The sequence below is a fragment of the Scyliorhinus canicula genome, chromosome 9 (assembly GCF_902713615.1).
Source record: "Scyliorhinus canicula chromosome 9, sScyCan1.1, whole genome shotgun sequence".
Taxonomy (NCBI): domain Eukaryota; kingdom Metazoa; phylum Chordata; class Chondrichthyes; order Carcharhiniformes; family Scyliorhinidae; genus Scyliorhinus; species Scyliorhinus canicula.
Window position 1 is genome coordinate 18,508,809 of NC_052154.1, and position 16,537 is coordinate 18,525,345.

Consider the following 16,537-nt stretch of genomic DNA (forward strand, 5'->3'; position numbering starts at 1 on the left):
GCAATTCCATCTGGGCCTGAATCCAGTGGCAAGACATCATTTCAGGAAAGGAGCTGGGACGCTGCAGGTTAGAAACAGTCACCCCAGCGATCGTCCAGTGACAGTGACTTATTGTCTGCTGATGGCTCATTCAAGAGGGTGTGTGGCATTTTAGTGCCTCCTCTCATAACTGGCAACTTCTTGTCTTCTTGTGATGCTAAATTACAAGATTTATTGAATTGGTAATGCTCAATTAGCAATGGAACTCAATTACCAATTGGTTAACTTGCTCGGGTGAGGCCCCCAAACCACCTGGAGTGACTGCATGGCAGGCCAGACTAGTCGCCCGTTTTAGAAGCTGCCTGATTTTCATCCCATTTGGCGAAACTGTCCAATGCATTATCTTGATGCTTAAATGGAACTGCAACCTTTAGAGGCCATAATATGCCAAGCTAAGCAGTGTATCTGCTGTTTAATCATGAACGGAGCTACACAAGCCAGTCAGAATAAAATATAGCACGTTGAAGCATAACTAGCTTCAGGACACAAAGGGTCTCTGTGAAAATACAAATGGCAGAACATTCTCCACTTATGGAGTACATTTCCAATCCTAGAAAGTAACCTGCCAGACAATCAGACCTTTTCATTCTGCAGTGCATTTCAATTCAGAAGGTGCCATTTTTCAGAATTATGGGTAAAGCTCTCAAGACTGCATGTGTTACTCCAGGGCACTACGAGTCAAAATGTGAAGTGTACGCTGGAGTCACACATAAGATAAGGTCGGGCCATGTAGAAGTGGCAGATTCCTGACCCAAAAGGGGATCTGTTCAATTTTTTCTTAGCCAGTGTCCCAGTATTTGCATTTTCATTCCATCGGCCACATCACATATTAATTGCTCTTGCACATAATTAACAACTTGAAATATGGCCTTACGTTGGGCATTTTCTTACTGTACGTCCTCTCGCTCACTTTACACTTTTTCTTTCCTCACAGTTATTAAACTTTTTCTGACCTCTATCCACCACTAATGGTAATGGACACAATGCACATTCTTAAGTGTGATTTACTGCCTGACATGTTGGCATCAGATTTACGCAACTGTTTCCCTGAATCAGCCAATAAGACCCTCTTCCTTTCCAGGATTACATCATGTCTCTCCTGATGTTCATTTCCTCAGAAACTAGGCTTCCTGAATGGTCCGTAGCCCTCAATTTAGTCATTTACAAGCCTTTTGGCTGCTTAAATGTATGTGAAACAAATCTTATTGCAATAAAGTTCTGATGGACCATGTTTTGACCGTTAACAGTGAAGCCGCTGGATTTCACAAACTCTCCTGGCAAAAAACATGGACATTGTGGAATTAATGAAGTTAATAATCTGAAGGGGAGAGAATTTAACACAAGGATTATACAGAACAAAAAGTAAATTGAGGTTTTTATGTTCATATGTGTGTCAATCAAACTTGTGAGCACAGAGCCATGAATGACCACGTGACGTTTTCCGTAAAGCCGATTAGGAAATACAAAGTCAGTTGCGGTGTTTTATATGGGGCGGGGTTCTCCGTTGTGCGTCCGCCCCGCTGCCACTGCTGAGCGAGGAGTGAAAATTTGGCCACGCCATTCGCTGGCGACGGGATTCTCTGCTCCTGCCGCTTGTCAATGGGATTTCCCATTGAAACCATCCCACACTGCCGGGAAACCCATGGATGGGGGTGTGTGCTATCGACGGGAACACAGAATCCCTACGCCAGGAACGGCCATCGAGGCAGTCATGTTATGTTGGACACGGGGCGGAATTTTATTCCCAGTGTTGTCGCCCGTAAACTGCGGCGAGCCGCTCAAAATTCCATGGCCGTTGGCCTTTACGATCCGTAAAGTCCCATTCGGCATAAAATTCCATCCACGTGTTGTGAGAGATCCCACAGTAACCAGGGAATCTGCATCACATCGAATAGAGGTTTGAATGCTCAGGCAAGGCAGCAGTTTTAATTCCGAGGACTGTTAGTGAAAGGCACGTGTGTTCTTTGACTCCATTGCACCTTACACATCTCAATGTGACCAATACACTGGAAAACATTTGACGAGACGTGAAGTTTAATGCTGACGTTTTCGGTTTGCAATCAAACGAGTGGTTGATTGCTCGTGTTTTCAGTGGTTTGACTCCTAGATCTGTTGCCTGTCTGGCTCTTGGCAAGTTCAACTCTAATCACACTCCCACTTATGCTTAGCCCAGCGAGGGAAGTTACAGCTTCTTCTGCAATTACCTCATCCTTATAATCAAGAAAAGCCCGGTGTTGGGCACCCTGCCAATTCAGACGCAATGGAAGTGCATTGTGATCTCTCAAGATATTCTTCAATTCACTCACTCTCAGGCTGTGAGGTATGTTGCCCATATAAACTGTAGTCATTCTGACTGAAGCATTAAGCCGCATTTTACTCCCAGGTTCTATTTGTTCTTCACTGGCATCACTACTTTTGGTCACTTCAGTTGAATTCGTCCTCATCTGTGTCGCGCTTCCACCTTTCCATGGCGGCTTTCTGAAGTGCGACAACCTCGGCAATTCTTTTTTCTCCGCGGGCCCCTCGTCCCTCAGCGTGACGTCCTTTCCCGCTTTCTTTTCCCTGAAGCGAAGGCTTTTAAGGATTGGCATTCTTTCCATCATCTCCGAATCCACCTGGGCAACAGAAGAGGGGGGGAAACAGAGAGCTGAAGTAATGACTAAAGGATGCTGAACGTGAGCAAGGTGTGCTTTTGTCTGAAACACAATGGAGGTGATTTTTAATTTGTGCCCAAACCAGGCAAGAAGCCAGAGGAACAGCCAAAGGTCAGCATCGGGTGGTCAGGCTTGGGCTTCATCAGCACAAGCACAAGCTGTTGACCTGGTTCAATGAGTGCTCACCAGAACCTCACCATACTGGGGGGGCGGCACGGGAAATCCAGCTGCTCGATGGGAGAGCATAGCTTCAAGTTAACAGTGAAAGGGAAAGGGAGCGAGTCAGCCAGCAACAGCCTCCAGTACTTTTGTGGGACGACGAAACAAACTAAAAAAAAACCTTGCTCCTCCTGACCCTACGAAATAAAAAGCCTCTCCCGCGCAATTTGTAAAGGAAATGTGCAGACTATTTCAGGAACTGCCTCCAGCCGCCTCTTTAAGGATCGCTTGTAAGGATGCTCACTGCCTAGTAGATATGAGCAAAAGTGCATGGTACTTCCCATTTGTACCTGAAACCTGTCAACCAGGTACCCTGTGATCCACAGCATTTCTACTCTTTCTGGCCAGAACACGCAGCGCTCCCATTTACAAGCTCATTTGATAGTTGTGTCTGATGGGCCAGGGGAGACCATGGTGCAGCAGAGTTCTCCTCCCGTCCTTCATTGCTGTTTTCCATTATCTGTTTCTGCTGTGGATAGGGTGGGTGGGGGAGGGGCTCACAAAACAATTAGAAATTGCCCCTTATGAAGCTCGGTACTATCTTTTCAAAGTTCCACAAGAGGAACTGTCACTGCAACTGCTCAAAACATCTTGTCCAGATGAGGCAATTCAATTGTTTGGTAGCGTTCACGACATTCGTTACCTATTTTAAGCTTGGAGAGGAAGACATTTGTGAAAGAATGCACAGGATGGCTTTCCCACACTCAGGGCCAGCATCAGGCACTCTATTTCACGGATGCTGTGCCATGTATTAGATCATAGAATTTACAGTGCAGAAGGAGGCCATTTGGCCCATCGAGTCTGCACCGGCTCCTGGAAAGAGCACCCTACCCAAGGTTAACACCTCCACCCTATCCCCATAACCCAGTAACCCCACCCAACACTATGGGCAATTTTGGACACTAAGGGCAATTTATCATGTCCAATCCACCTAACTTGCACATCTTTGAACTGTGGGAGGAAACCGGAGCACCCGGAGGAAACCCACGCACACACGGGGAGGATGTGCAGACTCCGCAAAGACAGTGACCCAAGCCGGAATCGAACCTGGGACTCTGGAGCTGTGAAGCGATTGTGCTATCCACAATGCTACTGTGCTGCCCTTTCCAACGTCTGGAAAGGTACCAGTAAGGCACTTCCATTTTTGACACCAGCCAGCTCAACATGGTGCCAATTAATGGGTAGCATTATGCCACGGACACACATCAATCTATTGAATCCAGGATGGCATGGTGACACAGTGGTTAGCACTGCTTCCTCACAGCGCCGAGGTTCGATCCCAGCCCTGGGTCACTATCCGTGTGGAGTTTGCACATTCTCCCAGTGTATGCGTGGGTTTCACCCGCACAAACCAAAAAAGATGTGTAGGGTAGGTGGATTGGCCATGCTAAATTGCTCCTTAATTGGAAAAAAGAATTGCGTACTCTAAACTTATTTTTACAAAATCCAAAGAATTCCTACAGTGAAGAAGGAGGCCAATCAGCCCATCGAGCTACCACCGACCCTTCGAAAGAGCACCCGACTGAGGCTCACTCCCCCACCTAACCTACACACCTTTCGACTTTAAGGGGCAATTTAGCATGGCCAATCCACCTAACCTGTACATCTTTGGACTGTGGGAAGAAACTGGAGCACCCGGAGGAAACCCACGCAAACACGGGAGAACGTGCAAACTCCACACAGCCACCCAAAACCGGAATCGAACCCGGGTCCCTGGCACAGTGAGGCAGCAGCTAACCACATTGCCACCATGCCGACGATTAAGAGGCTGTGCGAGAATGCCCAAAATGCTTTATCTTAGATCACCTCCAAATATCCAGGGTATAATATATAGGGCTATGGAAATGGGCGTGCAAATATGTACCTCTGGCTGGTGTTCCAGTTAGGGTCAAAAGGCCTACCTGCCGATAGACCATAGCTAGCCAATTAAGGTGAGTTAATGGTTATCAAAGGCAATTATCAGAGGTCAACTGGAATTTTCCAGTCAGCTGATGGGCCTCCCACAGCCTGGAGAAGAGGCCTGTTGCCTGGAGGCAGCATCTTGATGGCAGGCCAGGGAGCCAGTGCTTCAGGGTAGAAGCCCTTCCCACCTACCTGGCTGCAGCTGCGTGTCACCTTGAGGAGGAGTGCCTCCTCCACAGGGTGGCCCCGGAGTTACGGCCACTTTTGAAAAGTCTGAGAAGACTGGACAACTCGCAATGGAACCTCTGCAGCTCCTACCATACTGGAGGGCCTCCTGTTGGTCCTCAAGCTTTGAGGACCCACCCACCTTCATCATTGGATGACAAACACATCCTCTGGCTGTTTATTGGCTAGACCAAGCAAAAATTATTGCCTGGTGACTGTTCCCCATAAAGTGTAGGTCGGGACTCCCATTTAACCCCCAACATCAGGGTCCCGACATAAAACCCAATTCAGATGACTTATGGACATCATAAGGAGGTTTTCACTGCACAAAATAGAATTAAAACTAAGTGTAGAACGGGGATTTCAATTATGTTACAATGCTGCAGTTCCCGGAGTCACACGCAATGTTTTCCCCTATGGTTTCCTGATCATAGCTGTGCTTTCATGGGATGCAGGATGGGGGTCAGCCACTTCCCCATTGGAAACATAGGAAACATAGAACATACAGTGCAGAAGGAGGCCATTCGGCCCATCGAGTCTGCACCGACCCACTTAAGCCCTCACGTCCACCCTATCCCCATTACCCAATAACCCCTCCTAACCTTTTTTGGTCACTAAAGGCAATTTAGCATTGCCAATCCACCTAACCTGCACCTCTTTGGACTGTGGGAGCAAACCGGAGCACCCGGAGGAAACCCACGCAGACACGGGGAGAACGTGCAGACTCCACACAGATAGTGACCCAGCGGGGAATCGAACCTGGGACCCTGGCGCTGTGAAGCCACAGTGCTATCCACTGTGCTACCGTGCTTGGAAAGGGCCAGGAAAATGTGAAGGGGGAATGAATATGAATATGAGAGCTTCTGTTCTCTTGTTTATAAAGTGCCAGATTGGAACAGGGACACGTATGTGGGGAATGGAAGGCGTCTCAAGCAGACCTAAAAGTGGGAAATGCGAGAAAGAAGAATTTCAACAAAAATATAGGACTTTTGCTTTCAGCAACTAAACAAAAAAGGATTGCAAACCTTTGACCATATAATTCCTTGAGGTTTGGAGCGTTTGCACTCTGTTCTGATCACTTGAGTAGGTGTAAGGATGTAATCTACAGTTAAATCGTGGTTGTCCATGAGCTCTTCTGGGATGTCAAGCAACTGGAAGGATATTTAAAAATATATAAACATTGATTAAAGCTCTTAGAACTGTCTTCATAGTCTTTGCTCCAGAAAGTCAAATAGTCAGGAGGTTTTATTCTGCGGAAAATATATTGGCCAGGATTCCAAATTCTGCTCCCGCTATCAGAGAATTGCTACTGGTCTCCGCTGGCGCCAGGAGTGGGGCCCAGGATGTGAGTCTCTCCCCTTTACCATGCTAATTTGTGCTGATTTGTGCATGGGGGAGAGCTCACTGGGTTCCAACGAAATTCCAGTATTGGACCGCCATTTTGAGCGGGCGACCCAATCCTGTCTGGCATGGTGCCCCCCTCCACAATGCAAATCCTGCCCCCCCCCCCCCCCCCCACCACTGTCCAGGAGGGGCATCATACCCGCCCCCCCCCCCCAACTATAGGGATAATGGATCACCCTCCCCCCACAGCACACACGTATGATGGTGACCCGACCCCTACCCCACTGATGCCCCCAGCCCCTCCATCAGTCACACCCATCAGTCACCCCGTCTGAAAGCTGAAAAGCAGTGCGGGCAGGACCGTGAAAGATCACTGCATTTTTATTTACATAACAACATAGAAAATAGAAGCAGGATGAGGCAATTCAGCCCTTCCAGCCTGCTCCACCATTCATTATGATTATGACTGATCATCAAGTTCAATACCCTGATCCTACCTTCACCCCCATATCCTTTGATCCCTTTAGCCCCAAGAGCTATATCTAATTCCTTCTTGAAATTACACACCGTTTTGGCCTCAACTACTTCCTGTGGTAGCGACTTCCACAGCTTCACCACTCTCTGGGTGAAGAAATTTCTCCTCACTTCAGTCCTAAAAGGTTTACCCCTTATCCTCAAGTTCTGGGCTCCCCCACCATCGAGAACATTCTTTCTGAACCTACCCGATCTAACCCGTTAGAATTTTGTATGTTTTTATGAGATCCCCTCTCACTCTTCTGAACTCCAATAAATATAATCCTAACTGACTTAGTCTTTCCTCATGTGACAGTCCCGCCATCCCAGGAATCAGCCTGGTAAACCTCCGCTGCAATCCCTCTATAGCAAGAACATCCTTCCTCAGATAAGGACACTGAAACAGCACACAATACTGCAGGTCTGGCCTCACCGTCGCCCTTACTATTCCAGTAAATCACCTCTATTCCTATACTCAAATCCTCTCGTTATGAAGGCCACCATGCCATTTGCCTTCTTTACATCTGCTTTACCTGCGCGCTTATTTTCAGTGACTGATGCACAAGGATACCAAGTTCTCGCTGAGTATCCACCTCTCTCAATTTACACCCATAATAATCTGCCTTCCTATTTTTGCTACCCTTCCCTAACATCTGGGGCTGGTTGAGCTCACTGAGCTAAATCGCTGGCTTTTAAAGCAGGCCAGCAGCACGGTTCAATTCCCGTATCAGCATCCCCGGACAGGCGCCGGAATGTGGCGACTAGGGGCTTTTCACAGTAACTTCATTGAAGCCTACTCGTGACAATAAGCGATTTTCATTTTTCATTTCATTTCATCTGCTGCCTCAGACAAAAGTGTTTAAATCAGCAGTTGGTACAAGTGTCAGAGTCTGCATCAAAAGCCAAGTACACTTGAGCTAAGCCACATAATCTCCTGGGAGAGTCAAGAAGCTAGACAATAAAACCAGAGCTAAAAAGAGAAGGTTGACTAGGTCGATCCCGGATATGGAGGGATTTTCTTATGAGGTGAGGTTGGGTAGATTGGGCCTGTACTCATTGGATGTTAAAAAAATGAGAGGCGACTTTATTGAGTCATGTAGGATTCTCAGGGCTTGACATGGTCGATGCCGAGAGGTTGTTTTCCCTTGTGGGAAATTCTGAAGACCAAAGGACATAATCTCAGAGTAAAGCGTCACACATTTAAGACAGAGATGAGGAGGAATTTCTTCTCTCAGAGGGTAATGAATCTGTGGAATTCCTTACCGCAGAGGGCTGTAGATGCTGGATCGTTAAGTATGTTAAAGACGGAGATAGACAGATTTTTAATCAGTAAGGGAATCAAGAGTTATGGGGACAAGGCGGGAAAGTGGAGTTGATGACTATGTCAGGTGAGCCATGGGCCAAATGGCTTACTTCTCCTCCTATGTCTTATGGTCTTATGGCAAAAGGGATAGAAATCTGAAAAATTCCTTTCTGACTCCTCGAGCAAACAAAACCAGCCCAGGAGATCACGTTGACTAAGCGTGCTTTAACCATTAACCCCCTCACATTCTACATGAATGATGGTTTGATAGAGGCGTACAAGTTTCTGAGCACTTTAGATTGGGCAGACTAAGAATGGCGACTCCCATTAGCTGATGGTACAAGCACTAACGGACAACAATATAAAGTTTTGGGCATCGAGAGAGACGGGGATGGATGTGAGGAATAATTTATTTATGAGGCAAGTCATATTTGACGTGGAACTCCAGTTCTGAAGAAGTCATATTAGAGTCGAAATGTTAACTTTGTTTCTCACGCTGTCCATGTGGAGTTTGCACATTCTCCCCGTGTCTACGTGGGTTTCGCCCCTGCAACCCAAAAGATGTGCAGGGTAGGTGAATTGGCCACACTAAATTGCCCTTTATTTGGAAAAAATGATTTGGGTACTTTAAATTTTAAAAAGAAAACTTTGGTTCTCGCTGCACAGATGCTGCCAGACCTCTGAGCTTTTACAGCACATTTTTAAACATTTCCGATCTGCAGCATCCGTAGTATTTTGCTTTTATTGTGTAACCTGGAACTCACTGCCTATGAGGGTGGTGGAAGCAGAGACGAACAATGGTTTCAATGGGAAAATGGGATGGGCAATTGAGGGAATTAAATTTGCAGACCTGTGGATGTCGAGCGGAGGGCTGTGAGTGAATGGATTGATCTACAGAGCAAGCAGAGACTTGATGGGCTGGAAGGCCTGCTTCTGTGCTGCGTGACTGACTTGACAACGTGATCCCTTCCCCAGCTCCCAGTCTAAAGTGTTCAGAGAGCCAGCACCCTCCACACCAGCATGCAGCACATTGCAAAGCTTCAATTCTCTGTGAGGAAATCACAACCACCTAACTTGTAGCCTATTCCTGCTTTTGCAGAGTTTAAATACATAGGCCCGGGTCCTCCCCAATCTGTCAATTGGCATGCAATCCAGTTTGGACTACAGCATGAATTAATCTTTGCAAATGGCTAATGCTGAAAGCCGTGTTGTGACTGAAACCATCAATAGAATATTTCCTTTTCGACTAGAAAAAATAAATAAGAGCTGGGGGGGGAGAGGGAAAAGGAAACCGCAAATGGTGAAATCCGAAATAAAAACTGGAAATATTGCAAGTGGTCAGCAGGATATCTCGTTCTATTGAAGGGTTTACACCCAGAACATTAACCTGCCTGTTTTAAGATGTTGATCAACCTGCTGGGCATTTCTAGCATTTTCAGTTTATGTTTTGAAGAATGAAGGTATTTGGCTGGAGCCCATGTGTAATTGAATCACACTGGGGGTGTCAGTGCTCAGAAATTACTGAGAGTAGTGTCTCTCACTCCAACATTTTGTCCAAAAGGTGACTTGTAATTTTCATTCATGAGGTTCAGAAAGTCGATGGTGAAAGACAAGTCTACATTGAAAGGGCAGAGTGATTTAATTATATAGACTAGAACAGATGACGGACTTGATTCGATAGAAGCTGGGGTTGTGCGCCAGAGCACAGAGCAGGTAAAAGGGGAGTTTTATAGAGGTGTTCAAATTTATTAAGTTCAGATTCAGTAGATAAGGGACTGAATTCTCTGCTTATCGCTTCCAACATCAAGAACTACAATTCGGCAGAGAATAGCTTGTGATGGAACAATCACAATTTGTGCCTGCCGCCGATTCTGACGCTCCGGGCCCCGTTGGCGGCATTGGTGATGTTTTCCCCCTGCGCCTGTGGGCCGAAGCAAAACTGTCATTTGTGTAGATTTAAATCTCATTAGCGAGTTGGACGCTGCATGTTCCACCCCTCTGTGATGTGCCACCCCTCTCAAGTGGAACGGTAGCACAGTGGTAACACAATTGCTTCACAGCTCCAAGGTCCCAGGTTCGATTCCCAGCTTGGGTCACTGTCTGTGCAGGGTCTGCACATTCTCCCGGTGTGTGTGTGAGTTTCCTCCGGGTGCTCCGGTTTCCTCCCACAGTCCAGGTACGTGTAGGTTGGGTGGATTGGCCATGCTAAATTGCCCTTTGTGTCCAAAATTGCCCTTAGTGTTGGGTGGGGTTACTGGGTTATGGGGATAGGGTGGGGATGTGGGCTTGGGTAGGGTGCTCTTTCCAAGAGCCGGTGCAGACTCGATGGCCCGAATGGCCTCCTTCTGCACTGTAAATTCTATGAAATTTTATGAAAGTGGTTTCACTTCCACAGCAGAAAGCACTTAGCTGCTTTTGATGTGGTGAGGTCAATCATAGCAAGAGTGTTCATAAACATTGTAGTTAGTATAAAAGCAGGTTTGAGATGCAATCAAACATGAACGGAACGATAGAAATACAATCCACCAAACACCCGTCTATGGACTAATAAAACTGTCAATCGTTGGCTGGTGAAATAGAATAGGCATTTTGCATTTCGAAGGCTGTTAAGGGATTTGAACCCTTTCAAGTGTACTTCGCATCTGATGAAGGGGTCTGATATGGGGGTTTGATGGGAGGGGGTCGGTGGGGGAGGGGGTCAGACCATCCTCATACGTGCATGCTGTGGGGGGGGACCCCGTTATTCACTTGTTGGGGAGAAAGATGTCCCGACTTATCAAGGGACTGGATTTGCATTGTGGGGGGGGGCCTTCCGATTGACTTTGTGGGGCACCTCAGTTATGCACTGGCCCCCTTGACCCACCTTGAGGTCCACCACGCCAGGCCACGCTTGGGCAAAGCTGGACCACAGCCCACCCGGTGGGTTTCCCGGTGGGGGGGTCATTAATTTGGGCTTCCAGTCCATTAATTATATTGCAATGGATGCACATCATCCATTTTCATACTCGTGCTGGTTCTGGGCTCACTGAGGGCGTGTAGCATGTTGAGGGCGTGTAGCATGCTGAGGGCGTGTAGCGTGCTGAGGGCGTGTAGCACGCTGAGGCCGTTGGCAAGGGATCGAAGCATCGCAACGGGTGTGGCACCGTGTTTCGGAGGACGCTCAATTCTCCACCTGATTGGGGAATCCCGATTGGGGGGGGCAGGCAATGGGGAATCCACCCCGTTATCTCACTGCCCACACCCTGCTAATCTGACATCGCTTGCTCTAGCTGGCACGTGCTCTGTTTTGCCACAAATTCAGCAGCGCCCTCTGGCCCTCTGGCATCTTCTCTGAGTCAGTGAACTCTATTCAGAGAGATGCCAAATGCCAGTGAACGAATTAAAGGAAAACTCAGGCTGCAAAAGCAGCCTTATCCTCGAGTAAATATACATGCAGGCGCTTATTTTTTTTTCCCCAATTTATTTGGAACTTTAAACCATCTGCAAATGTTTACCTTGTCGTGATTGGCTTCCTGATTGGATCTGTAGTTTTTGCACCATCTTCCGATGCTAAGCATTGAGGCCTTTCCACTGGGTTTTATTTTACCCCAGGTCACGAAGATGTTCCCAGATGCACACCTTTACGCAGCTACTTTTATGTACCAACAAACACTTGAGCTCCTCGAGAAAATAAACCAGCTGGTCCTTCCAGCCATAACTCTGAAAATTCTCTCCCCCTCTGAGCTGCAGCAGTTCAAAGGTGAATCTTCTGAGTACCACTGACCTGTGCTAACGCGGTGCACTTTCACCTCCTGCTCTATCCTTCTTCTTATGATCTGTTCAGCGCCTCTTGGGAAATGGTCACACATTTCCCCCCCCCCCTCTTCTAAAACTGGCCTGATTTCTCCTAAATGGGCCAACTCGCTCCAAAAGAAGGTGCAATCAGCGTTCAACTGGGTCCTTCCTGCCAAGTATGAGCAGCTGTTCGAAATTCCTGTTCCTTTCTGAGCAAGAAGAACATGAAGCTCTGTCCGGGTAAGAAACACACAAGCAGCACCAATTGCTCCTGTTTTGAAAAGCAAGCAGAACAGCTGTGAGGAAACAGGAAGACATATTGTATCGTGTGCAGGTTTTCGTGAGGTTGTGCATATCCTGTTGCTCAGTAATGTTTCACCTGTCCTGGAACTACTGTACTCTGCTGGCAACTTAGCAACCACAAACAACAATTCCAAAGGTGCAATTTTAGGATACACAGGAGTAACATTCCCAGCTCCTGCACCTGTGGTTATTCAGTGAACTGGACACAAATCACAGAATCTGTGCAGTGCAGAAGGAGGCCATTCGGCCCATCGGGTCTGCACCGACCCTCCGAAAGAGCACCTACCCAGGCCCGCACCCCCCACCCTATCCCCACCACCCCATCTAACCGTTGGACACCAAGGGGCAATTTAGCATGGCCAATCAAAATCGAGCATGAGGAACCTATAGGCCCAAGAAAGCTCACCCAATTTTCAATCTACTTCAACTAATGGAGTATTATTAGCGACAGGGTGAATAATAACAATTGTGGATGGAGGAATCTGGGGCAGCAAAGGAGCAGAACCTGTCAAATGAGGGCCAATACAAACCGAACTGAGATGAAATGCATCTAGTACTGGAGGGACACCTGGTAAATAATTGTAGGCTCAGACAACCACATTTTGAAAGGGCCTGACAGTGTTTCCAAGCTCAGCTCTGAGGTCAGAAAAGGCCTGGGATTTTCTCAGTGGTTACGAACCATCAATGGCAGGTTGGTGAGTAGCAAAAATGCAGGAACAGTAATGATCACCATGGAACCGAAAAGAATTGTTACTGATATTCGGTGATTCTAATCCTTCGGAATGCTTCAATTCTGGTGAAACTGGGTTGTTCAGTTGAGCATGCAAGGCTCCTGGCTAACAAATGCATTGCAATTGAAGAGCCTGAAGAGACCTGCTATTGGAATATTGATGAATTCCATTTCAGAAATTCTTCTGGAAAGACAACCCACTGTGCAAGTAATAAAAACAACTGGATGACTGGTGCTGTATGGTGCTTGAGATTGACATATTGTTTCTATGTGATTGCTGTCACTCTGCACAGGACCCTTAAACCCTCACTCATGCCTTTGTTACCTCCAGACTTTACTGCGATGCACTCCTCACTGTCCTCCTGTCATACCCTCCACAAACCGGAGATCTTCCGAAACTCTGCTACCCATGTCCTAACTCGCACCAAGTACACCCAGCATCGCCAGTGCTCGCTAGCCATAACTGTCTCTTGGCTAAGCAATGCCTTGATTTTCAAATGTTCACCCTTGGCTTCGACCTCCCTACTTCTGCTGTCTCCTCCAGACTCCCAACCCTCTCTGCTCCTCTAATTCTGATTTATTGAAACCTTGACTTCAAGCGCTCCACCACGCAAGACACAAAGCTTTGGCGTTCTCTTTGTAAACCTCTCCACCTCTCTCTCTTATCCTCCTTTAAGGTATTCTCTGAAACCTCTCTCTTTGACCAAGCTTTTGGCTATCAGCACCCCGCCCCCTCCCCCCTGCCCATCCCCTCCCCACCAATATCTCCGAATGTGGTTTGGTGTCACATCTTGCTTTATTACTCTCCTGTGACGCATCTTGGGGCATTTACTCCCTTAAGGATGCTATTTAAACATAAGTTGCTGTTGTTGATGCCATTTATAGATTAAGAAAGCATGGGGCTCAATTCAAACCAGAGATGATCATTTCCAAATGTTTCAGTAATTCAGCATTTTCAACTGACATCAAATGGAAAGCGTGTTCCAGCTCACTAGCATGAGTTGCCACAATCGGTAAATGGAGCTGCCAAAGCTCCACTAGCGAGCTCTTGGCTGCAGTGTGCAGATCTGGATAAAGAAAAGACTACAGATTATTTTCATTTGGATGATTGTGTGAGCAAGCAATCAATGCTAGATCTTGATTGGCATGAAGATGAAAGGAAATATGAGAAAGTGCCACGAATGAATCAACGTTCTTTTAGTTCTAGAGACTGTGGCCTTATAATTGAAGCTAACACGTATATTTATTTGCATTAGCTTCCAGTCAAGAATAAGGAAGTGAGCAGCAGGGAAAATGTTCTCCTGAAAATACTCAATGACAATCTTTGAATGTCTTGTTAAATAGTATTGTTAAATAACGCTTATCAAATATGCTGTGAATGTTGGTATAGTCCCCGAGGACCATAGGCTGCTCTCCCCTTCCGAGGAAGAGCTGACTGGTGGTGATTTAACCTGAGGATCGCCACAGCTCAGGTGAGGGGCAAGGTCGAGAAGGCCTCAGACACGGTATAGGAAATGAAGCCGCACTGGACTTACTTAAAATCTGTTACATCTCGAACTGTTTCCAGTTCTGATTAAAGGACAGTGACCTGAAACATTGGGGCTGGTTTTTCCATTTCTGAGACGAAGTGTTGACTCCGGCGCAGGATTCGTGGAGTTACACGTCAGCAAAACTAGCGCCGCGCCTGGACCGATTCTGCTGCTGTTGAGGAGATAGCAGCGGCGCCACGTGGAACACAATCGATTCCAATCAGGAACGGAGGAGAGGTGGATGTCCTTGTACAAACACCACATGGACAATGACCCGAGACCAGGATCAAACCAGCGTCCTCGGCGCCGTGAGGCAGCAGCGCTAACCACTGCTCCCCTCCTGCAAATCATAGCCACCTGCATATTATGATAACTCTGCTGTGGGGCCCCGTACTGGTTCACAAAATGTTTTGATTGAACAATCACTTTTCAAATGGTTTAGTAATCCCTGTACCCGGTTGAAATGTTTCTGCACAATGCTGTGCTTATAAAGTGCTGCTCATAAAGGTTTAATAATGTCTTTAAGAAACAGATATTTCCTTACATAGTTAACATTTTGAGGGCAGCACGGCGGCACAATGGTTAGCACTGTTGCCTCACGGCACCGAGGTCCCAGGTTCAATCCCGGCTCTGGGTCACTGCCCGTGTGGAGTTTGCACATTCTCCCCGTGTTTGCGTGGGTTTCACCCCCACAACCCAAAGGCGTGCAGGCGAGGTGGATCGGCTACGCTAAATTGCCCCTTAATTGGAAAAAATGAATTGGCCATTAAACTCTTTGTCAGAACTGAAGGGAGGGAGAATATGTCAAGCTGCAGAAACTGAAACAAAAAGTAGCAACTTTAAGAACAAAACACAGATGGCCTGGTGTGGGAGGGGGCAGGGGATTTGCATTGACGCAAAACATGTACGGGATATTGTTTTAAAAGGGGGTTTAAGACGGAAAGATCTAAATCTAAAGACGCAAATATTCAATGTTGGGTCCCGAAGGCTACAAGGCGCCCATCCCGAAGCTGAGATGCTGTTTCCCCACCCCAGTTTGCTCCGGACTTCACTGGAGCATCGCAACAGGCCAAGAACGGACATGTGGGCGTGACAGCAAGCTGTCGAGTTAAAATGGAAAACAACAGGAAGACTGACGTCATGCTTGCGGGCTGAGTGAAGGTGTTCCACAAAGCGGTCACCCAGTCCGTGTTTAGTTTCCCCCAATGTAGAGATCAAATTGGGCGTAGCAAATACAATAAACCAAATTGGAGGAGGTGGAAGTAAAATACTGCTTAACGTGAAAGGAGTGTTTGGGGCCTTGAATAGTGAGGAGGGAGTAGATAAAGGGGCAGGTGTTGCACCTTCTGCGATTGCAAAGGAAGGTGCTGTGGGAAGGTGATGGGGAGTTGAGTATAATGGGGGGGGGGTGGACTAGGGTGTCACGGAGGAAGCAGTCCCTGCGGGATGATGATGGGGGGAGGGGGCGGGGAGGAGATGTGTTTTGTGGCAGCACCATGCTGGAATGTGGAAATGGCGGAGGATGGTCATTTGAATATGGAGTCTGCTGAGGTGAAAAGTAAAGACAAGAGGGACTCTAACTGTTGCAGAATCCACAGCTCTAACACATTCTCCTTCCAGTTCTGATGAAGAGCCAAAGGACTCAAAATGTTAACTCTGTTTCTCTCCTAGTATTTCGCTTATTTCCTTTCATGCTCAGTGCAACTCCATGTGCACTACCTGTACCCTCGCAACATTTCTTTTCCTAATATGTATAAAATACCATTTTGAAAGTTGATAATTAATCTGATTCCATCACCCTTTCAAGCAGCATCTTTCAGATCGTAGCTTGCTAAGTAAATAAATTTCTCCTCATCACCTCTCTGTTTCTTTTAAATTATTGTCAAATCTGTGATCTCTGGTTACTGAACCTCCTCCTGCTGAAAACAGGTTTCCCTTGGGCTGCATTCTCTCTTTGGGAGATAACTATTCCTACCAGATCCGAATAGTGTGCAATTCGCTT

General features: G+C 47.0%; 1 protein-coding gene across 4 annotated transcripts in view; it reads right to left on the reverse strand.

Annotated features, from left to right (window-relative positions):
* Window positions 1–422: 422 nt before the first annotated feature.
* mthfsd (methenyltetrahydrofolate synthetase domain containing) overlaps window positions 423–16,537 on the reverse strand; it is a 69,340-nt gene continuing 53,225 nt past the window's right edge. For all 4 annotated transcript variants that reach the window (XM_038806292.1, XM_038806293.1, XM_038806294.1 and 1 more), the window contains 2 exons: window positions 6,065–6,190; window positions 423–2,654 (listed from right to left, as the gene is read on the reverse strand). In XM_038806292.1, the coding sequence (XP_038662220.1) occupies window positions 2,100–2,654; window positions 6,065–6,190 (681 nt within the window). In that variant the 3' untranslated portion in view covers window positions 423–2,099. The remainder of the gene's footprint in view (window positions 2,655–6,064; window positions 6,191–16,537) is intronic.